Source organism: Canis lupus, chromosome 2 (genome assembly GCF_011100685.1).
Source record: "Canis lupus familiaris isolate Mischka breed German Shepherd chromosome 2, alternate assembly UU_Cfam_GSD_1.0, whole genome shotgun sequence".
Lineage (NCBI taxonomy): Eukaryota > Metazoa > Chordata > Mammalia > Carnivora > Canidae > Canis > Canis lupus.
In genome coordinates this window covers 19,257,797-19,284,694 of record NC_049223.1, presented here as the reverse complement: position 1 = coordinate 19,284,694, position 26,898 = coordinate 19,257,797, and the positions used below count along the sequence as shown (strand labels likewise).

The 26,898-nt window shown below is 41.6% G+C and overlaps 2 protein-coding genes across 8 annotated transcripts in view; one reads left to right on the top strand and one right to left on the bottom strand.

Moving 5' to 3' along the window:
- The window catches only part of PTER (phosphotriesterase related), a 144,187-nt gene that overhangs the window by 50,880 nt on the left and 66,409 nt on the right, over positions 1-26,898 (top strand). For 3 of the 7 annotated variants that reach the window (XM_038529999.1, XM_038530000.1, XM_038530001.1), the window contains 2 exons: positions 9,945-10,085; positions 15,294-16,530. In XM_038529999.1, the coding sequence (XP_038385927.1) occupies positions 9,945-10,085; positions 15,294-15,504 (352 nt within the window). In that variant the 3' untranslated portion in view covers positions 15,505-16,530. Of the gene's footprint in view, positions 1-9,944; positions 10,086-10,885; positions 10,920-15,293; positions 16,531-26,898 lie in introns of those variants that run through there. The other 4 variants (XR_005355279.1, XM_038530003.1, XM_038530002.1 and 1 more) reach the window with 2 other exon arrangements.
- C1QL3 (complement C1q like 3) lies at positions 16,241-25,614 on the bottom strand. Its single transcript, XM_038530010.1, has 2 exons — positions 24,748-25,614; positions 16,241-18,998 (listed from the first exon to the last, which is right to left on the bottom strand). The coding sequence occupies exons 1-2, from the start codon at positions 25,333-25,335 to the stop codon at positions 18,819-18,821; spliced, it is 768 nt and encodes a 255-aa protein (XP_038385938.1). The 5' UTR covers positions 25,336-25,614; the 3' UTR covers positions 16,241-18,818.

The following is a 26,898-nucleotide window of genomic DNA, read 5'->3' as shown; positions in this document are numbered from 1 at the left end:
GCCAAAGAGGTGAAAGGCCTGTACTCTGAAAACAATAAAACACTGATGAAAGAAATTGAAGAGAACACAAATGGAAAGATAGTCCATGTTCATTGATTGGAAGACAAATATTGTTAAAATATCCGTACGACCCGAAGCAGTCTACAGATTTAATACCATCCCTATCAAAATACCAACAGCATTTTTCACAAACTAGGACAAGCAATTCTAAAGTATGTATGGAACCAAACCAAACAAACAAAAAGCCCTAAATAGTGAAAGCAATCTTGAAAAAGAAAAACAAAACTGGAGATATCACAATTCCAGATTTCAAGTTATACTACAAAGCTGTAGTCATCAAAACAGTATGGTATTGGCACAAAAACAGACACAGGATTAGTGAAACAAAATAGAAAGCCCAGAAATAAACCCATAATTATATGGTCAATTAATATTTGACAACGGGTAAAAGAATATGTGATGGGGGAAAAGAAAAACAAGCCTCTTCAAGTAATGTTGGGAAAACTAGATAGCTTTGTGAAAAAGAATGAAACTGGGCCACTTTCTTACACCATACACAAAAATAAACTCAAAATGGGTCAAGGACCTAAATGTGAGACCTGAATCCATAAAAATCCTAGAAAAGAGCACAAGCAGTGATTTCTCTGACATCAGTCATAGCGACATCTTTCCAGATACGTCTCCTGAGACAAGGGGAATAAACACAAAAATAAAACACTGGGATTGCATCAAAAGAAAAAACTTTTGCACAGCAAAGGAAACAACCAGCAAAACTAAAAGACAACCTACTGAATGGGAAAATGGGAAAAAATATTGGCAAATTAGATATCCAATAAAGTTAGTATCCAAAATATATAAAGAACTTATACAACTTAACACACACAAAAAAACAATCCCATTAAAAAATAGGCAGAAGACATGAACAGATCTTTCTCCAAAGAAGACATCCAGTGGCCAACAGACGCATGAAAAGATGCTCAACATCACTCAGTCATCAGGGAAATGCAAATCAAAACCATAATGAGTTATCACTCACAACTTTCAGAATGGCTAAAATCCAAAAAGTCAAGAAACAAGTGTTGATGAGAATGTAGAGAAAAAGTAACTCTCATTCACTGTTGGTGGGAATGCAAACTGGTGCAGCCTCTGGAAAACTATGGAGGTTCCTCAGAAAATTAAAAATAGAACTACCCTACATTGTAAGAATCGCACTACTGGGTATTTAACCAAAGAATAGAAAAACACTAATTTGAAGGGATATATGCATCCCTATGTTTATTGCAGCATTATTTACAATAGCCAAAGTGTGGAAGTCACCCAAGTGTCCATCAATAGATGAAAGGATAAAGAACAAGGGAAATATATATATATATATATACACACACACACGAATATAAACATATATGTGTATATGTATGTAAAATATATATTATATATACACGAATATATATATGAATATTATATTATTCAGACATTATATATGTATATATATTAATATTATTCAGACATTTAAAAACCCCCACAAAATCTTGCCATCTGCAACAATATAGGTGGATTTAGAGAGTATAATGAAAAGTGAAATAAGCCAAGTTGAGAAAGACAAATACCATATGACTTCAGTCAGATGTGGAATTTAAGAAACAAAATGAACAAACAATGCAAAAAAAAGAAGGGAGATACAAACCAAAAAAAACAGACTCTTAACTAGAGAACAAACAGATGGTCACCAGAGGGGAGGTAGGTGGGGGGGATGAATGAAATAGGTTAAGGGGATTAAGAGTAACACTTATGTTGATGAGCATTGAGTAATACATAGAACTGTTGAATCACTATATTGTATACCTGAAACTAATATAACACTGTATGTTAAGCACAATGGAATTAAAATTAAAAAAAGAAAAACAACTTGCTTCATTACATTTAGTTTCTATTTTGACATTAAAAATAAAATAGTTGGGATCCCTGGGTGGCGCAGCGGTTTGGCGCCTGCCTTTGGCCCAGGGCGCGATCCTGGAGACCCGGGATCGAATCCCACGTCAGGCTCCCGGTGCATGGAGCCTGCTTCTCCCTCTGCTTCTCCCTCTGCCTATGTCTCTGCCTCTCTCTCTCTTTCTCTCTCCTCTATGTGACTATCATAAAAACAAAAAACAAAATAAATAAATAAATAAATAAATAAATAAATAAATAAATAAATAAAATAGTTGAAATTTATCAGTTAAGAATGTTTCAGATGTATAAAGTGCAACTGCCATTAGCAATAAAGGAGTATACATGAATAGTGTTATAGAATTACATTTATACTGAATTTATTAGATTATAGTAATTTACATATTAATTTCTTTGAAACATTATATTATAAATAATTAAATATTCATCGGTATTACATGGATAGTTCTAGGTGAGCTTAGTAATTCTCTTAAGCAGTTGTTGAAAAACTCCTATAAAATATTAAAGAGTCGCACATAACACTATCTACAAATATTCACTGGTTTTAAACTGAGCAACTCAGTGGGGAGAGAAACAAAGAAGTTTTTTTGGGAATTACTTTTGTGATAACTTTTAAAATAGTCATTGAAACTCAGCATTGTTTTTAATAAATCAGTTGTATAGATATATCCACCTATTTCTGTATTTGTATGCCAGCTCTAAAAAATTACGTGGTCCAATTCATTAATTTTAGGATTGAATATATTCTGTGCTTCTCTCTGTGTCAGGCCCTGAGCTAGTCTGATCTCAAGTTAGTGCTGCTAAGTCTCTAGGCCCAGGAATTCATAGAAAAGTCACAGTGAAGTGTAATGGAAAGAAAATGCACTAAATAGGAGTAGGAATACCTGGGGTTTTGATCAGTTAAAAGATCCAAGCTTTAGCTTCTTCATCTATCCAATAATGATAATATGTGGCATAGTGATTTCACCAGTGGATTGGGAGTTTCAGAACTGGCTCCTCCCATGCTCTTGGTATCATTTAATGCTACTAACATCTAATCAGCTGCCCTCCATTCTCCTTCTCCATTGCTGTCACTATGGGGAGGGTGACTCATCACTTACTCTTCCTGCTGCTTGCCCTATTCTTGTCAAGGACAGCGTTATTCACCCAGATGTTAAATCCCTCCCTTTCCTGCACCCCCACATGATGACACCTGTCTACCTCACTAAGATCTCCAAATATGAGCCCTCTTATCCAGTCCTCCATGGTTAAGTCAGGCCCTCATCTACCACCTGAACCATTGTAATAGTCTCCAAACAGGAATCGCTCCCTTAGCTTTGCCCACATGGCCACCATTTTGATCTAAGTGCAAACTGGATTACATTTCTCAACCGTGACTTACAGCTCTTTAAGGACCCCTTCACTTCCGCACAAAATCCAGACATCTTCATCATCTGGTCTGAACTCATCCCTCCACCTCCCCTCCCATTATCTCTAGCACCCACACCAAGCTTGCGCTAATGCCACACTGACTGTGATGCTGAGCGCCCCATGCTGATTGTTCTTACATGCTTCTCACACAAGCTAGTCCCTCTGCTGGGGATACTCCATTCTCCCTTATCTACCTGGCAGTCTTTCTTCAATATGCAGCTCATGAAAGGTTTTCTTCTTTACAAAGCTTTTCCTGAATGAGCTGAGCAGGGTCTGTTATCTCTTTCTCTGAGCCAGCCCAGTTCCTAGCAGTCCTTTTTATTACTACACTAGGTAGGTCTGTAAAACAATTACATGTTTCCATGTCTCCTTTTTCTAATAGACACTGGACTTCTTGAAGGATGGGGCAGTGTGTTTGTTATTTGTCTTTGTTTATCCAGCTAATATCTCATTGTATAAGTTGATGATCAATAATTTCTTATAGGTGGAGACGCCTGGGTGACTCAGTGGTTGAGCATCTGTCTTTGGCTCAGGGCGTGATCCTGGGGTCCTGGGATCAAGTCCTGCATCAGGCTCCCTGCAGGCAGCCTGCTTCTCCCTCTGCCTATGTATTTGCCTCTCTCTATGTCTCATGAATAAATAAATAAAATCTAAAAAAAATAATTTTTTAATAGGTGAATAGTTGCTTCTACCCTCATGTACTTTGGCTTTGATAATTACAGCTTTATCTTCAGGAACAACAAGATTCTTTCTCTCTCTCTCTCTCTCTCTCTCTTCTTTCTTTCTCTTTCTTTCTTTCTTTCTTTCTTTCTTTCTTTCTTTCTTTCTCTTTCTTTCTTCTTTCCTTCTTTCTTTCCTTCTTTCCTTTTTCGACTCTTAACAGGTTTTCTTTTAATCAACCATCCCTAAACACCTGAATCCCACCAACCTTTCTCTGAGTTGTCTTCTATTAAACAGACTCCACTCAAATGACTTATTCCTTTCATTTTTCTTTCATAACTCTTCATATTTAGTTGTACTAAAATAAAGTTTTCAACATATTAAATGTAATTATGAGTTTAAATACCTATCTCGATCCCTTATAATTTACATTCCTTTAGACAGCAGCTTAAATTCCTTCCTCATATCTGTATTCCCAGCAGAGGCTAGTGTATAAGGTGGTTGATAGTACAAGATAGTAGGTGCTTGCTGAATTAATTCATGAAGATATGCCTGAATGTATGAAAAGAAATAATGTATTTGAGAGTTCTTTGAAACTGGAAAGCCCAAGACAAATGCTAGATATTGTTATCATCTGGATCACACCCACGAATCATATCCTTTCCTATCTGCTCCTTAGTTCTTTCTACCTAGACATCCTACAGACCCTTGTCTAAATTATCACCTCACACAGACTTCCTTGCTCCCACTCAGAATGCATTTTGACATTAAACTAAACCCCTCAGTGCTTGGATAAGATCAAGAATATAAAGAGGTTTGAAAAACAGAATCAATGGTCTTGCAATTTAGTACCAGCCTTAAAATACTAGTAAATGATAACCATATTCTGAAAATGAAGATTCCCACTTCACTTTAGGTGCCATTTTTTTGGCTGATGGCAGTATATTTGTGATTAATTTATGCTTGTTCCTTATATAGAACGAATTTATTAGTTAGGGAGCAAAGGTATAAAATATAGAACAAAGAAATAGTATATATAATATAAATGACAAGAACAAATACTTGATACAAAAATTTCACCTTTTTCCCAGGAAATCCCTGCACATTTTACAAACACCACTGCCACCCCTTCATCCACCTGGAAGAAGGGACTTTCTCCAGTGTGAAAGGGCAGCAGTATAGCTTCTCTGTATCTCAAAATCACCCCACTGACTGTTTAGGGCAAGAGGTGAAAAATACTTACCTTAAGCACTGGAGAAGATTGGAATAAGAAAGAATATAATTTTCATGGATATAGAATATGGAATGAGCAGAACTGGCTGGAGTTGACACCTCCCCTTGTATGAGAAGTACTATGAGGTCACTGATGACTGGAAGGGACAGGACCTTTGCTAATTCTCATCTGAAAGACGTCAAGCAGAGTACATTTTCCCATGGTACCATTTTGACATTTGGAGTCAATCCTTCCTCCAAGTGAAAAAAAAGTCACTTGCATAAATGCAACTTCAGTAGCACCTTGACAGTCCCTGGAAGTCATCCAGCGGGATGCCAATTTAATGTGGATAAGTCACCCTGTTAGACATATGTGGTGCAGGGTTGGTCCAAGGTGCCTTTGTGGTGGGGTGCACTGCTCCATAGCTAAGTGCTAGGGAGAAGGCATGGGGCTGCTGCATGTGGGAGATGCTCCCTCCCATCACAGAAGGGGCAGCATGGCCTAAAAACATGGCTTCTACGACAAACACATTCTGGCTTTATTCTCAACCTGTCACTTTGGAAGTTGAGTTACTTAACTTTTCTGAGTCTTAGTTTCTTCATCTATGAAATGGGATGATCATACCTTCCTCATACAGTTTTTGCAAGGATTAAATGAGATAGGGATGTTTTAAGTACCTGATAATTATTATGTGTTTATTTTATTTTTGCTTCATCTAACTCTCTCATCCTATCCCCCATTAACATCTAATCCCAAACTCTGGGTTTTTTTTTTTTTTTTTTCAGGACTTTCCTTTGAAAATTGTGTATGATCACCAATGCTATTTTTTCCGCATGGATTTTGCACATCAGTAAGGGAATGAAAGTGAATTTATTTCTCAGTTTCCTTCACACTAATGTTCAGTTATCCAGAGGGTGTCATATTGCCAAATGTCAGTAAAAATAATATATATATAGCATAATATGTAGTATGTAATATATAATGTATGATTTCATCTATCTATCTATCGTCTGGCTTTTTAATGATAGCAACTTTGCCAGCTTCATTTTTTAACTGCATGTTCCAAATGTCCAAATACCAGCTTTTGCTTCCCCTTCTGAAGAAATCTTTTCTCCACGTGATTACGAAAATTTTAAGGATATTTTACAGAAGGACCATTTCCCCCACCACCACCACCACGCACCGCAAATCATACTCCTTTCTATGTGCTATTCTACAGAATAAGAATTCCCAGGGGCTACTTTTGAAACTCACATGTGTAAATGAATCTTATGAAACATGTTAGTCTTCCTCTAGAAAGATATCTTCACCTATGGTGATATTCTTCAATAACATTTATAATATAGGAAGCATTTACATAAAATGATATCTGGAAAACTGGATTCCCCATTCTTCTCTGAGAGGAGGCTGTTATAAGACCACATCAAAAAGGTCACACATGGCCTCAGGGGCCACTAAAAGCCTTGGCTTTTTCTCTGAGGGAAATGGGAAGCCATTGCTGAGTTTTGAGCACATGAGAGACCTGATCTGACTTAGTTGTGGTGATGGCCTTTGGTTGCTATATTTAAATCGACTGTAGTTGAGCAAAGGCAGAAAAGCAAGAAGAACAGTTGAGAAAAAGATGGTGGTGATTTGGACCAGAAGGGTAGTAGGAGAGATGGTTACATCTCCAGATTCTGGTCAGATTTTGAAAGTCAAGCCAAAAAGCTGTCCCAATAGGCTGGATGTGTAGTGTGAAACAAAGAAAGCAGTCAAGGATGACTATAAGGTTTTTGGCCTGAGCAAATGCATAAATGGCGTTGCTATAAGCCCAGAGAGGGAAGGGTGTTAGAAAAGCTGGTTTGGAAAAAAAAAAAAAAGAAAAGCTGGTTTGGGATAGTAGATGAAGGCTTTAGTTTGAGACATGTTAAGCCTGAGCTGTCTATTAGACATCCAAGTTGAGATAGCAAACAGGCAATTAGATATGTAATTCTGAACTTTAGGAGAGGTCTGGTCTGGTGATAGAAGACCCTTAAGACGTGCCTCTTGATATTTTTAAGAGGCTTAGAGCATTGTCAGGCTCCTAGTGAGAAAATAAGCAATGGTCACAATTCATATAGTTCCTTCTCCTTTGACCATGTCATTTGAATCATCCAACATAACTGTAATGGTCAAATACTGCCTACCATATGTATTTACACTCTGAGCTAACAGTTAAAGACATTTACAAAGTAATCCTTTTTTTCTTTTCAGGTTTACCACCGCCTTGCGCACCCATGCTAGTTTGATGAGAAACTCATTTCTTGAGCGTATTTTGTAGGGAGCAAATTAAAGTTCAAAATAAAGATTAACACAACACTATGTCTGCTACAGTCAGTGCAATTCTGGAAAACGTCCTTTGAGCACAAAATATTTAGCAGTAGAAGTCATGTAGAATGATGGTTCGTATAGTTGATTCTAGCATTAAAATGAATTCATATTCCAACACATCACCTTGAATAAGTCTCTAATCTCTCACTTCTCCAGTTTCCTCATCTGTAAAATTGAGATCAGTGGGATTATAGAGAATCTTAAGTGGAGTAATAAATACAAAGAAAGTGCTTAGCACAATGCCAGACACAAGTAAATTCTTATAATTTTCAGCTATTATGATGATAAGCAACTTTACTTTTTGTTTTCAATTGTAACTAAAGACTAAAAAAGTTCCCTGTGGCATTTCATTTACTATAGACTTTACATTGAATACCTATTTCGATATGTCACTTAAAATTTAGAAAACCTAGTCTCAAGGAATTAAGCAAAGGAAGGCAAAAATACATTAGGAGCAGAAATCAGAGTCTGATCCAATGTGTTATTGGCACCTTCATCCCCTGCTTGTCTCCCCACCCACCCCCAGCACCTTGCCCATATTGGTAATTAACAAGCTGAAGCAACGGACTCCAAAGAAATACACAAAACTTCCTCTTCCCTCTTATGTTATTTTAATTGTGTGTATTTTGTTTTTAAGCATGGCTCTTTGGGGGAAAACACAATGTGTCTACTATAGAAAAACACATATTCTTTTAGGCAAGTAATTTTGGAAGCAAAAGATGGTCTCCAGGGTATGAAGATGGAAAAGGAGTAGTATTAGCAGAAGATAGCACAGAATGCGCATTTTACAGTGTAAAAGAAAGATATTTTAGCCTCCCTGCCTAAAACAACATTGTGCACTATCAGTTATGCTGAATTGTTGAATAAAAAGGAACCAGCTACAATATGACTGCTCAGAGTGAAAGTCAATAGTCAACTCCTAGGTAGCATCCCAAGACAGCAGAAATCTCTCGCACTCATGACACACAGAGGCTTAATTGGTCCTCCTATGGTTTGGAAGAAAGGCCTTGAAAATACTTTTGACCTCTTTGAAGCAGATTTACAGACATATAACAGTGCTTTAATCCTTGCATCCTAGAATTGCCAAGGTAATAGAATATCAGTGGATAAAAGCCTAGTAAGACAATGATCATCTGATATTCCAACTCTGTGCCAGGCCAATTTGGGATTTCAATCACTTCCTTTCTCTGAGCCCTGAACTCCCCTCACATAATGTCTAAGGGGTGTATTTTTCCTTTACATTTTTTCCATATTGTCTCCTGATAGGTTTCTTTCTTTCTTTCTTTCTTTCTTTCTTTCTTTCTTTCTTTCTTTCTTTCTTTCTTCGTCTGTTGGGAGGATTTTTTTTTTCTTGACTTCGTTAGGGATGCTGTCTTTATGTAGTTCTTTCTTCTTTTTCGTTTCTCTTTCTCTTTCTTTCTTTCTTTCTTTCTTTCTTTCTTTCTTTCTTTCTTTTTCTTTCTTTCTGTCTTTCTTTCGCTCTCGCTCTCTCTTCCTTCCTTCTTCTCTTTACCTTTCCTTCTTTCTTTCTTCTCCATGTGTTTGAATGTCTACCATGGAATTTTTGGCTAACTTAATGCATCCCTCTTTACTTGTTCTAATCTAAATTCCTTGAGATAATCTACTCTTGCTCTGAACTCTGCTCCCTTGTCTGCAGCTGGTGCTTCTCTGATATACCTTCCCTTTCTTATTCATTTACATAATCTTACATCATAAAACAGTGTTGTTCTTACTATGATCCCTAAAGAAATGAGAAGATATCCATAAAAATTATCATGAAATAATAAATTCTATTTAAAAGATAGGAATACTAGAACACAAATATCCATAGGAGTTTTGCCCCTTTTGGAAAAGTTGCAGTGATATTTACAAAGGCTTTGGAATTAATTTTGGAATCATTTTATGATCTTCACAAGAAAATCACCCAATTACCTTACCTTAGCTCCGAATTTTACCCAGATTAGTATTACTCACCTAATTCACCAGACTGATGCCAAACTCTCTTTGATAGCTTCCAGAGCTCATAGCAGTCCCACTTCTAGGAAGGATCTTCAAAAGAATATGGAACATATCCCAAGGACAAGTCTGGAGAATTACAAAATCGTTTTTGAGTAATGGCAGCATAATTAAAATGTCTATAGTTCCCAAGTACTTTAGAAGGGAAAACTCCCTTTTAGATAGGAGTAAATTCCCTTATTTCTGGTAACAAACTGAACTCACTGTTTTATAGTCACATCCTAAGAGCTAACTCAAAGATTGTTACTTTAAATTATGTTCCAGTACGTAGTACACTTAAAACTTTTAATCTGTGTACGTGAAAGATATGCTCTTAACAATAACAGTGTGTCTGTCTTATTGTCTCTAGGACTATCCTTGATAAAAAGGAACTACTAGAGTTTGCTCAACTTGGCTGTTACTTGGAATATGATCTCTTTGGGACTGCACTCCTTCATTACCAATTCAACCCGGATATCGACATGCCTGATGATAATAAAAGAATTAGAAGGTAAATATGATGAAATCTCTGATAGCATTTCCTTTTACCAGCCCTTTTTGATTCATATCTGGGTGGGTATTAGCAAAGATTCGGAAAACAGTATTAGCAAAGATTCGGAAAACAGTATGCAGGCGGAACCAGAGACTTGCAGAAAAAAAATGTATCGATGCTGTTTCAGGGAGAAAAATCTCTATATATTATTTCAAGAAGCAAATGAGTCATCCTAAGTAGGCAAAAGCTTAGCAGCGCCTTAGAAGTTCAGTTGCAGATGGGCAGCTGACAAGAAACAGATAATACTTAACCCCTGCCACGACGATACGAGAATAAAGATGTTTTCCTCTTTTTCTCCCTAATGAAGTAAGTGGTTTCTTGCCCATGTTGTCCATACTGAAGTCCTAACCTCCTACAATGAATTTTTGAAATGCTTTATCAAAAACATTCACTCTGGAGATGATTGAAACTTAAAATGCTGTAAGTTGAATGTCTAAAGACCAAATGTCATATAAAATCCAATCCCTCGTAGTTGTCCAAGCAAATAATTGTATGAGTCATTCTCTGCAACCAAGTAGACTATGTTTGGAGCCAAGGACGGATGGGTACCTGGTTTGTCTTGGTTGCACGGTGATGTGAAGACTGAATGAGGCATGTGAGGGATAATGGGAGGAGAAACAGATTTGGGGTTCACAAGGGTGACTGGTTTGGGAATATTTAAGAGTTGCTCCCCAGTGGAGCCATGGATAAGGGTGTGAAGCTCAGGGCAGAGATCTGGACTCAGACATCAACGGAGGCATCTTTGGTCTGTATGTCAGGTTGGCAGCGTGGGAATGAATGAGACCACTCAGAGAAGAGGATAAGGACAGAACTCTGGGGAGCACTGATATTTAGGGAATGGACTCTGGAACAGTCACTCAGGGACAAACTGAAAAGTTTTCAAAGTGAGAAGAATATCAGGGAAATGTATTGTTGTGGGAGTTAGTGCAGGAGAACGCTCAACGCGGAAGGGCTTGGACACCTGACAGGTGGCAGACGTCAAGTGCGGCAGAGGCTGAAAAGTGTCCATTGGATTTCACAGTCTGGAGATTCTCTTGCACGTTCAGTCAGTGCAGTCTCTGTAGCAAAGGCGGGAGGAATGAGGCGGGGGTAAGGAAGAGGAGAGAGAATGTGGAGGCTACTCTTTCCAGAAGCTTGGTAGTAAAGGGAAGCCAGGGTGTAGGGCCAAAGTGAGAAGCCCTGGCTGGATCAAGGGAAGGCTTTGTTAAGCGTTGAGCAACGTCTCTGGGCTTGAGAGCGAAAGCGGAGAGACTGAGACGACCAGGCCTGGGAAGCTGTGCCTATCATTCTACAAGGTTGTTATGGAATTTATATGAAATAAAGGATGCAGACTTTTTATGGGAGCGCCTGGTGCAGAATATGAAAATAGTCCATCGATGCTAACTTACGACAATCTGGAGAGGGGAGCGACGGAGCGAGGCTTTGAAGGAGACAAACAGATGGAATCTGAGGAGCAAACAGAAAGTTGGTTGAAAGGTATAAGGCGAGCGACGGAGTGAAGGCAGACAGACGTCATGGTGAGACCAGGAAACTGAGGACCTACGGCCACACGTGTTCTGCGGTGTCCCTGGGAAGCAGACATGCTTCTCTTCTGCGAAGGAAGGAACAGATTCAGGGCAGGACCTCGTAGACGAGGAGGAAGGCTGGGAACGGGTGCTGAGGGGACGGGAGAGACACCGATGGGACGCCTGGTGTGTGTGTGAGAGGCCGGTGAGGCTCAACATGGTGACGGCACAACTGTGAGGAGGTTGGGATTCTGTCTTCAAAAACATGGCTGACGGCAGGGGGACGGGTCATGACCTCAGACGTGATGTCCAGAAACTGAGGCAAGCGGCAAGCGCAGGACACGCGTGCACACGGGGGTTGCGGGGAGGACCTCGAGCCGGGGCCACGGTTGGGAAGGCCTCAGCTCCTACCCTGGGCGGCCCACCTTTACAGCCGTGTGCCTTCTGCCGCCACGAGTAGGGTCACTCCTCTCCGATGGCCTCATTAGCAGTAAAAGATGCTTCAGGTTTAATGTCATCAGGGAGAGCTGGTTGATCCGGGTAACACTAGCTTCGTGGATATGGAGATGCTCAGCCGGCCATGAGCAAGCTGACCTGACCGATGAAGCTAGGTCTTTTAAATGTGTTTTTAAACCACTGAAATCGGTTCTTGGACACACGGATTTATGGTTTGTCTTTGCTTCGTTCATTCTGTGTTATGATTCTCACTTACTTGCCCAGGAGCACCATTCAGTACAGGCAAACAAGCGTCCCTAGGGCCCTACTAGCTGGGGCCGGGCTCGGGGGTGGATATTCTCTGGGATTTAGAGCGGGCCGTGTGGTAGGGCTCTCTCATCTTTCATGATCTCAAAACCACGATTTCCTGAGGAATGCCCTCCACCCATGTTTCACCATTCATCTTGGAAATGGGAAGTCTGCTTCTAGGACCTGCTTCCTCTTCCTAAGCCCCTTCGTGGCGGTGAGCTGTATCTTTTGTATCTTTTGGAGGACCCCTATGCCATCCATGGGCCTTCTCCCAGGCCTGAATAAGAGAGAGGGGGTCTGCAGAGCGGGTCTGTGAAGGAGGTACGGGGGGGAAGGACCACCCGCACCTCGCTTCATATTCGTCCTTAGCAACTTTTGGCTATTCTTTCAAGAACAAGAATATCATCCCAGTCAGCTTTCCTTGAACCAGACGTAAACATTCTAGATGTATGGAAATCCATCAGAATTTATGTCTAACGTATGTGTATTTATGTATATCTGCATACGTAGATGTACTTAATTGTTCTTAAATTAAAATCATGCATTAGGTCAGTTGACTCAAGCACAGCTCACGGTAATTATCGAATGACCTTCTGGGAGGGGGGTGTGCTCCAGTACCCCGCCTGTCCCCCCCTCTCTCGGGCACTTGATTTTCATCACCCATTGGCAGTCCTTTTGCGAGCCTTAGTCATCTTACAGCTCGGAACTGCAAGAACATAGAAGCACGCTTCTGCCTACCTCTGGTTTTCAGCCCCAGAAATTCTGTGTCTAACACCTGTTTTCAATCTTATGCTCCATTTCTCAAATCTTATTATATCTCTGCCTTTTCACACTTTGTAGTCTCTCTCTAATATTTGTTTGCAAAACACTAACTCATTTGTATTTCTATAATTACTGTCATATTTGTCTTCTCATCTACAGTGGTTCTTTCCTTCTGGCGGCATCTCTGGAACTACTGTTCTTCCATACAATGGCATAGCATGGGAGATGAGCTTTTATTTCAAGAGTGGCCAAGTTCTGTCTTGATAGGCAGAAGATAACTATGTCTGTAGCGCCACGATGGTGTCTCTCTCGTGAGAGAACTAGTTTCCAGATTCTTGACTTAATGAGTTCTAAGGGTTCTCGTTTTTCAATGAGTATCTTATCCATCATACTCTTTCCTTACTACTTCACAGCTCTATAACTTTGTATTTCAGGGTCTGGCACGAGGCCATGGGCAGAAATTTGTCTATTCCTATGATACACCTCTGTAGTAATGTGATATTCTTTTTTTCTCAGACCAGGCAAAGAAATAGAAATTTTGGCAAATGCTCAGGAAATATAAGGGGGAAGGTGTACCCTAAAATTTTCTGGTCATGTGATACTCCTTTTCAGTTGGGGATTCAGGTTTGTTATACTAAGTTTCAGCAATGTGTGCGCATCCCGTCAAATCTTCCTCTTTTTTACATAAATGATCATATAATTCTCTTAGAGAATTCCCTTAAATGGGGTTTGTTCCAAAAGTAACGCCAGATCAGAGCTTTGGGACGTTATACAAATTTTAAAGAGGTAAATATCCATGGTGGCACAGACAGCAGTCCAAGTACTTATAGGACATGCGGGGGTACACGTGACATGAATGCAGATTTCTAGACGAAAAGGCTCAGGGTGGCTCTTCTCTGGCACTTGCATTCCTTTGACCTACAAACACAAGACCTCATCTTCAATGATCATTTTATTTTAAAATGTATGTTCTCAGAGGGCAGGGCTTTGTGCTTGCCGTTTTTGTGTAGTGGCCCACATTTTGCTTATTTTAGTAGTTATGAAATATGACTCATGCACTAGAATGGCAAGAAATGTCATAGAAACAAAAAGAATACCTTTTAAATAATTAGCCCTTGGAAAAAGGTGCTTGTCCGACCATCTAGATTCATTTGGGAATCCAGAGACTGACAAGACCGCATAAAGAATGCCAGAGAAGAACCACTGTCTCCAAGTACACGTCCTGCCATCAGAGACTAGTGGAAGTCACGACAGACACTGCCCAGAGTCCAGACGCACACAGATGGTGGCTGTCAGGAGGTGACTCACACTATAGATTACAGCATTTAACAAAGCAAAGAGGATTAGATGTTTAGACAGTAGTTGGAAAGCCATTCTCTAGGCAACTGACTATATATTTAAAGGAACAGCTCAATATTTAGAACAATCTTGTTGAGATAGAAGGAAGATAGAGTAAGTCTTTACTGGTTGATTTAATCCAATGCCTCAAGATGACTACTAAGTCGAAATTCCCGCAGATTTCAAAGGGACCATTGTTCAAAATACAGAGGTACCTTTGCTGACCTTTTTAAAATGACCATCTAGTTTATCATATGCCCTTCACTTTCAAACCAGCAGATTCTACTCTCAGAATATTTCACTTGTACAAATATTTCTTTGGTTTCCCTATTTTAGTCACAAATTCCAATCGATTATATTTGCTGGAAGAAAGGAGAGAGAGAGAGAGGGAGAGAGAGAGAGAGAGAGAAAGGAAATGAGGTCTGGAAAATGGGCCCATTAAGAGAGAGATTTTAGAGCAGAGGGCTGGATACAAATCCAGAATGAAGTTACTTTGTGACATGCCAAAGTGGCCGTTCATACAGACCAGCACATCTTATTAGAGGCTGTTTTTAATGCAGTATTGCAGGCATTGTGGTAAATACCGCAGGCTAGAAGTTTCTGTGTGCATGGAATCAGGGTCACGTTCCTAGTAGGATGCAATACTATCTTTATCACTACCATGCAATATTTATTAAGGGTCTCCCACTACACATGCCATAGCAGGAGACCGTATTTCTACAGCAAGCACAACAGGTTTATGAATAAAACGTTTAAAGCACTCCGATCATTTTAAATGTGAGACCAATGCCATGTAATGAGTTAACATTTTTCACAGAGTGCGTCTTCTGGTGGATGAGGGCTATGAAGATCGAATTCTGATGGCGCATGACATACATACGAAGCACCGGCTAATGAAATACGGAGGTCACGGCTATTCTCATATACTTACCAACATTGTTCCTAAAATGCTGCTTAGAGGTATCACCGAGAATGCACTTGATAAGATACTCATAGAAAACCCTAAGCAATGGCTAACTTTCAAATAGGATGGTTGTTTATGAATTCACACCTTGAGTATAAAGCTTGCGGAGGACACTTCTCAGTGATTTCAAACCCACTGTGAAATATTAATCAGAGCTCTGTAGGACTCATGACGGGTCGTTTCATCTTTAGGAGAATCAGAAGAGTTTTGCCTTCTCAGAAACCAGTTACGACCTCTGTGCCTTTAGGAAGCTACTGACTTAATTGGGCCTATTGTTTTGCCTTCACAAAATAAACACAGAAATACCAATTTCCAAACAGTGATTTACAGTCTGTATCCTCTTAGTGGAGTCTCGTTTTGCTTTCTTAATCTATCAGCTGCACTACTTGAGAAAATTTAAAGTGTTTCTAGTCAAATTACCCCCTTCTGGAGCAATCTAATGTTTCTTGTAATATTGATGATCGTACTAATTATCCTGCTGTTCTTTAATTAATGCTTAATGAATAATATGGCACTTTAAAATTGCTTCGGCAGCAAGGGAAGTTAAATTTTGCAGCTTTTTTTTTTTTTCCATAGGATATTGTAATACAATTACCAATTCACATTGGTAAAAATATTGTGTAAGCTTAATCATATGCCATCTCCCTTATCTGTATTTACTGATAATAAATCAGTTTGGTTGCCTTTGGCTTGCTGGTATCCATTTTTGCTGTAAGACTTTGTTGCTTTAAAAAATTTGTAGAAGGGAGCATGAACACATAATGCTCAATTATAAAAATTCAATCATAAAAGTCAAAATATATTACATAATATAGTTTAATGAATCATTACATTGATAATAACAAAGGCCACAGTTTAATTAATAATATATAATGCAAAAAAAAAAAAGAGAAATGTTAGCCTTATATATATTCCCTTTATTTCCTTTACCTTTTATTTGTTTTTCCTTGGGCCTAAACAGAGAAAATAATGCTTAGTTATCTGAAGAAAAGGTCAGATCCATTAGAAATGACATTCTGATTCTAGAGCCTATTCTTGAAAAGGTACCCAGCCCTGATGTTTTGTGTAAATAAAGCCTTTTTAAAACTCACAGAAGATGTGCACTGCTGTTTTATAAATTAATCTTTTGGTTGATTCCTCATTATGCTGTTTGTTACCCCCCCCCCCACCACCACCAAAAAAAATCCCCAAACTCTTTCTACCAATCCCTCTTGATAAATATATATTGTTAAACAGAAATAAATCCATTGCAACTCCTTTATGAATCTGCTAACATATCAGAAAAAGCCAACAGAATTAGTCATTATTCTTGATGAACGGGCTAAGTGTTTTTAATCATAAAAATCATGACAGTTACTCAGACCAAGGCATTTAAACCAAGCCAACAGCACCTTCAGATGGGAACATGCGTAACTCTTTTGGAAAGTTGAGGTTTTCTAAATACAAGATATTTCTGTGGATCAAAGATGATCAAGCTTTCTGTGTATTAGAACAGAAAGTACCCAAGAGGAATGAGCCAGAACAAACTAATTCCTTTAAATGAAAAAATGCAAATGTCCTTCACCAGTAAAACAAGCAGATTTTTACATCCCTGTTTTTCAAATCTATGCATTCAGAGAGTCTTCAAAGGCAACAGAGAGGGGAACGGATTTTTCATTGTAATAGTGGAAGTTGTCTGATAGGGTATATCAACATGCATTTTTAATCTTTTTCTTAGGTTAAAGAGATGGCTTTGGCAGTGTGTTTTAACCAGAGAGAAATGATTTGCACTACTCTCGGAATCTACTTTACTGTCCGCTTTAATCCACCTGAGAAAAAAAGAAAAGGAATTGATAATTCAAACGCATATAATTCATAAACGTTGCAAAAGAGAGCCACTTTGTTTCTGCAGTCCTAATATTAACAGTCTGCCACAGAATGCAGTGGAAGTATTGATTGGCATATGGTAATAAAGAAACCATAGGCTTAATTTACAGACATGTGATGTATAGGGCATTTTAACCAAATGAAATTTAATTTTCTGGGTAACTCTTACAAGAGAAGTCATTTAAATTATTTTGCTATTCCATATACTTTTGTAATCCAAAATATATTTCGATCCAAAATAAGTCAAATAATTTATGTGTGTTTGTGTGTATATATACACATATTTTTTAAATTAAATTTTGAGGCTATACAGCCACTGTGCCTATGGTCTGAAGCCATTATATATATGTATATATATATATACACACACACATATATATGTGTGTGTGTATATATATATATATAATATTTGATCTAACGTGTGTGTGTGTGTGTTTTATGTGTACACACACAAATACATGTATGTGTAGCACGTATTTGTATAAAATATATACACTTTGTTGTCTTATTGGTTACATGTGAAATCGTTCATTTTGAAATAATCTCGGGCCACGCCTTGTAGTAACTATTCGAAGGCCTTAACTTAGGGTCCCCTTGGTGACTCATGCAGTAGCTCAAATTAAACCATTGTGCATTGGGTTATGAATAATCTTTTGTTCCAAAGAAGCCGAAAGCCTCAGTCTGATTTAACACCAAAGAATAAATGTCTCTGACTTTCTAAGTAAATCTAAACGCATTCTATTGACAAAATGGACACACAGGGGAATTTCTAAATACCATACATAATTACACATTTTCACACTTAGAGGGTAATCCTATGATACAATTTCGATCTCTATATTTAAAGACTATCACCAGAAAAGAGAGAAAAGAAAATTCGTAAGAAAAAGAAAATGTGAAAATGATCACAGGCTTGGGAATTCCCTCAAATCCAGAAGATTCCAGGTTAAGGCTTGAAGTTGAATCATTCCCAGGACTAGCTCTAAAGTTAACAAAAGTACAAGGCAAACAATTTCTTTGGGGACAAGCAGCATTATTTCAATCAGACCTTCTCCTGCAGGGTAAACTCATTCTCCCCACACTATGAATGGACTCCAAGTATCATAATAAGCAGGTAAACTCACAAGAACCGAAGCTGACATATGGATAAAAGCAGCAAGATCACAGTACACCAAAGTATCATATATATTGGAGAAATAATTCAGTGTCTTAGATTTTTCTATAAAAATTTGTGATCTATATAGGACTTCATTCACATGGACACTAACGATAAGGAGGAGTATTTGCTTTGGCGGTAGTGGATAACACATCTGCTTATCTTGCTTTTAATATATTTTTTTTTACATGATGTTTCTGAGTGTACAGATGTGAGTCAGGTAGCATTTGCATTGCCCACATATACACAACTGAGGTGCCCCGCAACCGGCATCCCCCGGGGATCCTTGATTCACGGACGTTAGCCAAACGAATCCAGTGTCCAAACTCAGAATAAGCAGCTTAGTTTCTGCGGTATCAGTCAGCGTAAATAATAAATCCAGAAAATGTGCTGTATTTGTTGTTATTCCCTCCGTGGGCTTTCCCACCATCTAATTTGATGTAGACTTCATCTCCCGGCTCCAGGTGAAGAACCACACTGTTACTGGCATAGTCGTAATTCTGATCAGCATCTTGAGCGATGGCACTGGCACGCACCTGTGTGGAACAAACAAGAATTAGAATTTGGAGGAGAAGATGCCCAGGTTTCCTCTTTGCCATTCACACAGCCTCAGAAGCCCACCTGCTGCCATAGCACAGGATTCAGCGTGGAGGAGTCCCCCTAGGCACCCCGGAGCTCTACGGGGCTAGCTCTGTAACAGTTTCAACTATGCTCACTGGAAAGGAGCAGAACCGAGTAAGAGGTGCTTTCGCCAGGGCCATTCCAGCAGTCTCTTCCCACCGCAGGTTGTCGACAACACACACCACGCTATCCTCTTCCTAAATCAGCACTTTTTCTAATTCCTTGAATCTCCAGGCCCAATCCCTTCTCGAAATGGGAAATAAGGGTATTTTTTTTTTGCATTTTAATTTAAGCCAATTAGCAATATGCTAACCAGACGTTTATGAGGACAGAGGTTCAATCCAAACCTCAGCTGGTCCCCACGATTATGAGAAAATTGAGATCCAGAGCAGTTGAGGCTCAGAGACATAACACGACTCCGACTCTACTGTATAGGGAGAAGGAAAAAAAAAAAAAGAAGAAGAAGAAGAGAGCCTTTTGATTTAGGGCTTTTGAAAATCTTGGCCAGAAACCTCATTTAAACATCACCCAAGTGTGCTGAGTTCATTTTTCCATTTTTGCCTTTTTATTACTTACCTGTGATGCGTGCGCTTGAATAAATTATTTAATGTCAACATACCTAAAAGTTACAGAAGGAACTAAGCTTTGAGGCCTCTAAAATTCCTAAAAATTTTTGACTGATATGATTGAATATCCTTTTACATTTAAGTGATCCTAAAAATGTGTGGTTTGCTTTGAGGACAGAAGTTGCCTATAATCCACTCATGCTGAGCCTGTGATCTCATTAGTGGGTTGGCAGACATTTGCAAACAGTCAAATTGCCTATCATTTCAAGTAATATGGACATTCCATCATATCCTCAACTCAAATTAGGCTTCCTATTTATTTAGCTATATCTTGATCCTGCCTTGGAAAAAAAATGTTCGATAGGCAGACTTGTATTTGATTGATTTCGGTAAAACATCCACTCTGTGGCTTGTTTCTATTCCACTATAATGGTATTTCCCTGAATACCATAGCAAGTGATTTAGTGGTTTTGTAAACCTGCATTATGTAATAATGCATGACTTGGGGTAGAGTATGCTGGATTTTATCACTTGGCAAAATGAGAGAAAAGAGACATAAGTCAAGAATTTCCATGCATTTCTTTCAAAACTTAAACGATAGGTTTTCAAATTAAATTTTCATGCGGTGTGTTCTCACATTAATGCTGAAATGTTAAAAAAGGAGAAGGCTCTTTGACACTGCTGAACTTGTAAAGTAATTTGAGTAGTATTTTAAAAATTTCTTCGTGGGTATCGTATAGCAAAAGGAGAAAGGGGCTTAAAAGATTTAGAATTGCTTAACACTGGCTGACACTAATACAGTGAAAGCAATATGCCATGCAATTATGCTCAGAAACACTGACTCAAATGTATACACCAATTCAGTGAAGCGATCTGTTTTGACCGCTAAGTAATAATACAATTTAATGTTGTAATATTTCCTAGAAATTAATCATAAGTTTGTAGGAGTTGAGTGCTTTGATTTATTAATTTCGCCTAGTCATTAATGCCCCGGGGGAAAAAAAAATCTACAAGGAGGATAGCACCGTTATGACCTCATCTTTTTTTTTTTTTTTAAACGTGTGGACTTTTTAATGGGTGAGAAAATTTAAAACACAAATCAGTCATTTAGCCATGCCAGTAACATATTAATGAGCAATCCATAAATATATTTTTCAGCTATTATTAATAACCAGACACATTTTATTTAGTGCTTTAGGTGTCTAATATATGCTCTCTGGGTATTGCTTTAACACTGTTTTCTATATAAAGACATCTGGGAACCAGTACTCATTAAAATCCCTCCATTTAGAGACTATAGTCTTAAATATACATGTAATGCAGTTTTTATTCTACAGGGTATAAGCACAAAGCCATGTAAATATGACCATTTTGATTCTGTAGCTACAACCACAAAAACCTGCAAATGCATTAGTGCGATCCCACAGACTGGAAGGTTACCCTTATGGTTTTTCACTTCCTTTGTTGTGTGATAGCTTTTTAATGAAAGTGATTCTCTTAAGATTTTAACCTATACTGTAGGTTACGAGACTTTCCCAATTAAATAACTGCCATACCCCAGTGTACTTTGCATGATTTTTGTACACCTGCTCACCTGATCCTACCGTAAAGGTATAATGGAACTTGAAATTTCAAGCTCTAGTAATCAGCTCGGTGACTTCCAACAACTCTCCCTTAAAGCCATCAAACTACAGGGAAGGTAATGCATCCACCTTGGAGGCTATTTTCAGGTTCCTAAATGTACACCGATTTCAGCATTTTCTCCGGGAATATGATGCATCCTTTCCTTGCCCGATATACTCATTTCTGCCTAAATGTACTCTAATATCTTTTCATATTATAAGTTAACTATTTGGAGCCTGCTTGATCTGTAGCGCATGTTTCACAGCTTTTAAAAAGAGAGTATTAATTTGGCATTTCATTAATCTCACCAATTTATGAAGGAATATCCACCCACGAACTATTGTTTCCAATATATCTCATGTTCATTGGTGTTGTAATTAATACCTTCTTAGAATAAACCAGGCCTTCAATTATTTTATAGTTCTAATCTTGAGCCAGTTCTAGTTTTTATGATAGGGGCTTATTATAGTGGTATTACATTGGCTGTATTCAAAGAACAATTTCTAAATTCAGGTTTTCTGCTAAAGGTATGCGAACACATTAAAATTATATTTCCTGTCTGTGAAGCCATTCGAGTCCAACTTTTACCTTGCATATGCACTGTCATGGGCTCTCAACGAATGGTATGGTTAAATTTAGGTTGATGGTTTCATGGGGAATATGAGAACTGTGATCCTTTTAGTGGCATGTCTGTGAGAACATAGTAGCTTGTGTGGCTTTAGCATTATCTTATTAGTGAGGGTTTATTATTAGAGACAATATTTATGGTAACATTTGCTAATTTAATTAATTGCTACTGATGCTCTCATAATTTCATTTTCATTGTACTTCTGTGGAATCATAAACAAAAGGTTAAGTGGTGCATCAGATTAATTTACTGGCCTTTGATGTTTCCATCTGTGATCCTGCATTCAACACAAAGCATAAATAAAATGGTTCTCATATGGTTACGGTCCAGAGGCATTCCCTCTATCCTAGAGTGAACTGAATTTTTAGTTTAATTTTTGTGCTTCTCAAATCCACTTAATCCATAGAACATTACGCTGACATGGATCTCTGAGTTTCTGTTTTGTGAAAACAAATTAGGTCTGCTCAGGGGGGAAGCTGCCATTCTAAGAAGTGATCAGACAAGAAGAGAACTGAAAATCATGGATAAACTATTTAAAATTAAGAAAATAAACTTTATAAAATATTCCTCACTTGCAACTGTCTACAGATCAGACTTTACAAAACAGTTCTATTTTGTAACTCCTAAACAGTAATATTTCCTTAACAGTAATATTTTAATAGCTATTTTCCAAACTAGTCCATGCCAAGTTGAAAATACATTGTTTGTTGCTACCTATATCTTCCTGAATTACTTGTTGCACACCTTTTGAAGAAGTAACAGCTTAATAATGCCAATGGAGAGCTTTATACATGATAAGGTCAGCTGGTTTGCCCTATTTTTTTTTTCCTCATGCTTGTAGAATGTGCATGCTAGGCTGATACAAAGGAGCATTCGGCTCTCCAAACAATGAAATAATTTTAAAAACAAAATGCACCTAAAACACGTGTACAAAATGGTTTTCTTGGGATCAGTTCAATATACCCGGGCTCAGCAGTTGACACAGCCACCTTTAAACTAATTTAAATGTGCCATCCCCTGATTTTTCATGCAATTGCCAATTTCCAGGTATTTAAAGATGTATTTTTATTCAGTGGCTGATAAAACTTGAACATTATTCCATTTTAATTAAAATCTCTACAAACAATCCTTCAGTCTTGACAGTATTTTCCAGACCTAACCTTTGAGTCAGGAGAGAGCCAACTGGTAAATAAATGGGTGCCTCATCGCTGTCTGCTAAGGGGCTGCTCATAAACCATTTTGTAAAGGTAACACAATAGCTCTATTTTGGTACAGTGAGTCATGCCCTTTTTAGCCATTTACCTAAAACCAACTCACTGCTCTGTAAATAATCTTTATCTTAATATTATTTTTGTGCATAATAACTATAATAAACAACCCTGTCAGTGCCTCCTGGTGGCCATTTTTCCTTTTTTTTGTTTGTTTGTTTGTTTGTTTTACTTGTCCTGTGGGGTCCTGGAGCTATTGACTTCTAAATTCCTTTAGAAGTGATGGGTGGGAAGAGGGAGGAGGGACAGGATTTTTTGTTCTTTCCTTCTGATACATTTAGAATATTTGTCTTTCACTTTTGAAAAAAACAAAACAAAACAAAACAAATCAAAACCCTGCAAAACTCTGATACCGAGCTAGGTCTTTGGAAGAAATCTTGCCTTAATGCTGCTTTAATGGAAACCTGGATTATAACTAAAGAAGGTCTGGATTCAAGGAGCGGGTGACCTGAAGCCCCGTGGCGCTTGTTAAATCTAAGTTGGCCATGGCGGGGTTCTGGGCCATTCCCTGTGCCACCCAATCGGCAAAATTAAAGCCAGAGAACTCAGCCCAGACTGCAGGCTGCAGGTTGCAAGGCCTGGCCCAGAGCGTGGCTGCTGATTCAGCGCGCACCTCAGGTCCGGATGACACTCTCAGGTAGTTACAGCCACTATTTTCCTCTCCGAAGAGATCAGACCCACTTGGGGTGACCCCGAATTCCTCAAGCAAACGGTAAAGTGGCCCCAGCATAAAACTGCAGCCCCGTGACCCCCGTGGCAGGGCCGACCGGCTCGGGAGAGCGTCTCGGAGGAGGCCGGGGCTAATCTGAGGCTAGTTCCCAGTCAAGGCCGAGGCGCCTGGCTTGGGAGGAGGCAGGGTTGGAAAGACCGTCACGCAGGAGGCCCCGGGGGCTCCCCGGGGCGAGGCCCTTCGCCCTCCGCGCACCTGCCTGTGCGGCCTCCTACTCCGGCCAGTGGAGTCCCGCTCCTGTATTTGGGTGCGCGTTTTACTGAGTACACCCATGAGTCTCAACTTTTTTTCTTTTGCTGCCAGGACTCATTCGGTCCCCTTCTCCTCCTTGGGCTGAGATCTAAGCCGGAGTTCGTCCCTTGCATTTGACGGTCTGCTCGTTTCCCGGGGCTGGGACGCCGCTGGGGCCTTGCGACCGCCAGTCCGCGGGTCCCCTCGTCGGCCCTGGGACGGGCCACACTGGGACTCGCTCCTTCGGGTCCCTTCCTTCTCCCGCGGGCCCCTTTCTCCCGCCTGGCACGCCCATTTCGGGGCTCCCCCTGCCCTGCTGTTCCAGGCGAAGCCCGAGAGCGACCCTACGCTGCTGAAGAACCCCCCACGCCCCCCGCACCCCGGGGCCCCGGCTGTCCAGGGGACCGAGCTCCGGGCTCCCCCACCCTCGAGGGGCGCTCACGCCGGCCCGCCCGCGCGCTCGCTGCGAGCGGAGCGCAGGTCCCGGCGGGGGGACCGCCCTCTCCAGGCCTCCGGGCGCCCCCTTCGGCTCCCACCCCCGTTTCCGGGGTCTCCTCCCTCCTGCCTGCACCTTCCCGCGCTCCCTCCCCGCCCACCCCGCTGCCCGCCCGCACTCACCTGGTTGTTCTTGCAGAGATCAGCCCACATGCTGGTGCCGTCCCCTCCGCGCATCAGGACGTGGTAGGTGAAGAAGTAGATGCCCGGGATAGAGCAGGTGAACTTGCCCGTGGTGGGGTCGTAGTGGTTGCCGAGGTTGGTGACCACGTCGTCGAACTTGAGCACCTCGTAGCCTTCGTGCTGCCGCTTGAGGCCGGCGTAGAAGGCGATCTTGGGCACGGTGCTGTAGGTGGCGGCACTGATCGCCCCGGCCGCGTTCAGGCCCGGCGCCCCGGGCGGGCCCGGCAGGCCTTGGCGGCCGGGCTCGCCCTTCTCGCCCGGAGGGCCCACGGGACCCGGCGGCCCGGGCTCCCCGGGGGGCCCCCGCGGGCCCGCCTTCCCCGGCCTGCCGGCCTCGCCCTTGGGGCCCTGGATGAAGGTGGGCAGGGACTGCATGAGGCCGCGGTCGGGCGTGGCGGCGGTGCTGGGCGCCTTGGTGCCCCCGTAGGGGTCGCAGACCATGCGGCAGGTGCCCAGCATCTCGTAGTGCGCCGACGTGCCGGCCGAGCTCACCAGCACCGGGATGAGGATGACCAGCAGCAGCACCATCACCACCCCCAGCGCCCCGGCGGCGATCAGGCGCCTCCTGCTGCCCACCAGCCGGCTCAGCGCGGGGCGATCCTCTTGTCTGCTTTTGGACAAAATTTTGAAGGTTGGGCGGGGACCTCCTCAGAGCCGAAAACAACCCCCTGCGAACCCCAACTCCCCTGGGCGCGCGCGCGCCGGCCGCTCCCCGCCTGCTCCCGCTCCCGCTCCCGCTGCCCCGCGGAAGCCGCGGCTGGGGACGGAGCTCGGACGCCGAGTGACTTGAGCTGAAGTCCCGGGCTGGGGGCGGGGGCCGGGGGCGGGGTGCGCGGGGCGCCCTCCTGCCTCCCGCGAGCCCCTCGGCACCTGTGGCTGCGGCGGGCGCGGGCGCGGGCGCGGGCGGGCGCGGCCACCCGCAGGGCAGAGCCTGCCGCCGCCTCTCGCTCCGGCCGGGCCGGCTCACACTTTTATGCAGCCGCGGCGTGCGATCGACTTTTCCGTTTTTGCCGACTGCGCCAGTTCGCACCAACTTTCCGTCTGAAGTTGCCTTTTCCTGCCTCCTCCCTTTGCCTCCTTCGCGAGCTCCGTTCGCCCTTGCGGCGCCTCTCTCCGCCTCCCCTGCAGCCGCCCCTGCTCGGGAGACGCGCACCCCAGGCCCCCGACCGCGCCCCGGTGAGCTCGGCAGGCTCGGGGCCGGCGCGGAGGAGCTGGCGAGCAGCGGCGGGCGCCTCGCGGCCGGCAGCCGAGCGCCGCGGAGACTGAACGCAGACTTGTGCCTGGGCACCACCTGCCAGGAGAAGAGGAGGCTGACAAACGCGCGCCGGAGCAATTTATAGGCACCCAAGGCACAGAGGAAGGGGAGCCGCTTTGGCATCTCACTGCAGCATCTGCTCTGCTCATCCCACTCAGAGAGAGTTTGGCATTACTCTGACAATGTGGGATTTTATCCCCCCCCCCCCCCCCAGCCTCTCTCTCTCTCTCTCTCTCTTTTTTTTTCCCCTCCGCACATGGATGAACAGTGAGATCGTGAATACTCCCTTGCTGAACCCAGGTGATGGCAGCGCTCTCGCTGGACATACCTGGAGGGGGGCGGGGGAGACAGATGTGCAATAGCCTTGGGTCCTCGAAGGTCACACCTAAGCCCTCTCTTTACCCCCCACCCCCACCCCGCGCCCCGCGGCGCCAGTTGGAGGATGGAGGTGAAGGTTGAAAAGACGGTGGCTTGGTTGACAGTATTTCTCTACTGGCTCACCCACCCTCAACCGGTACTTCAGGTGCTTTTCAAAATGCCACTTTTAACATAAGAAGGGCCCTTTAGAATTTTTCCAGATGGGTTTTTTTTTTTTTTTCTTTTTAACCTTATGGTTTTCCTCGCCAGCCTTCTAAAATGAAAAATAAGATGCTACCCAGAGAACAGTAAGGTGTGTTGAAAAGCCAAAGGACGTCCTGGAGGATTATGGATGAACAGGCCCACCACACAATGGGGGGGGGGGGGGTTCTCTTAACAAATGCTGCAGATGGCGAGTATATAACTATGCCCTCTATTCGCAGGATTACAGTTCTAGCTACCTTTCGGGAGATCCTGCC

Excerpts from the sequence above, each read along its gene's own strand:
- C1QL3 (XM_038530010.1), bottom strand. The coding sequence starts at position 25,335 with ATGGTGCTGCTGCTGGTCATCCTCATCCCGGTGCTGGTGAGCTCGGCC. Across the intron at positions 18,999-24,747 it reads ATCTCTGCAAGAACAACCAG|GTGCGTGCCAGTGCCATCGC; the intron begins GTGAGTGCGGGC and ends TGTTCCACACAG.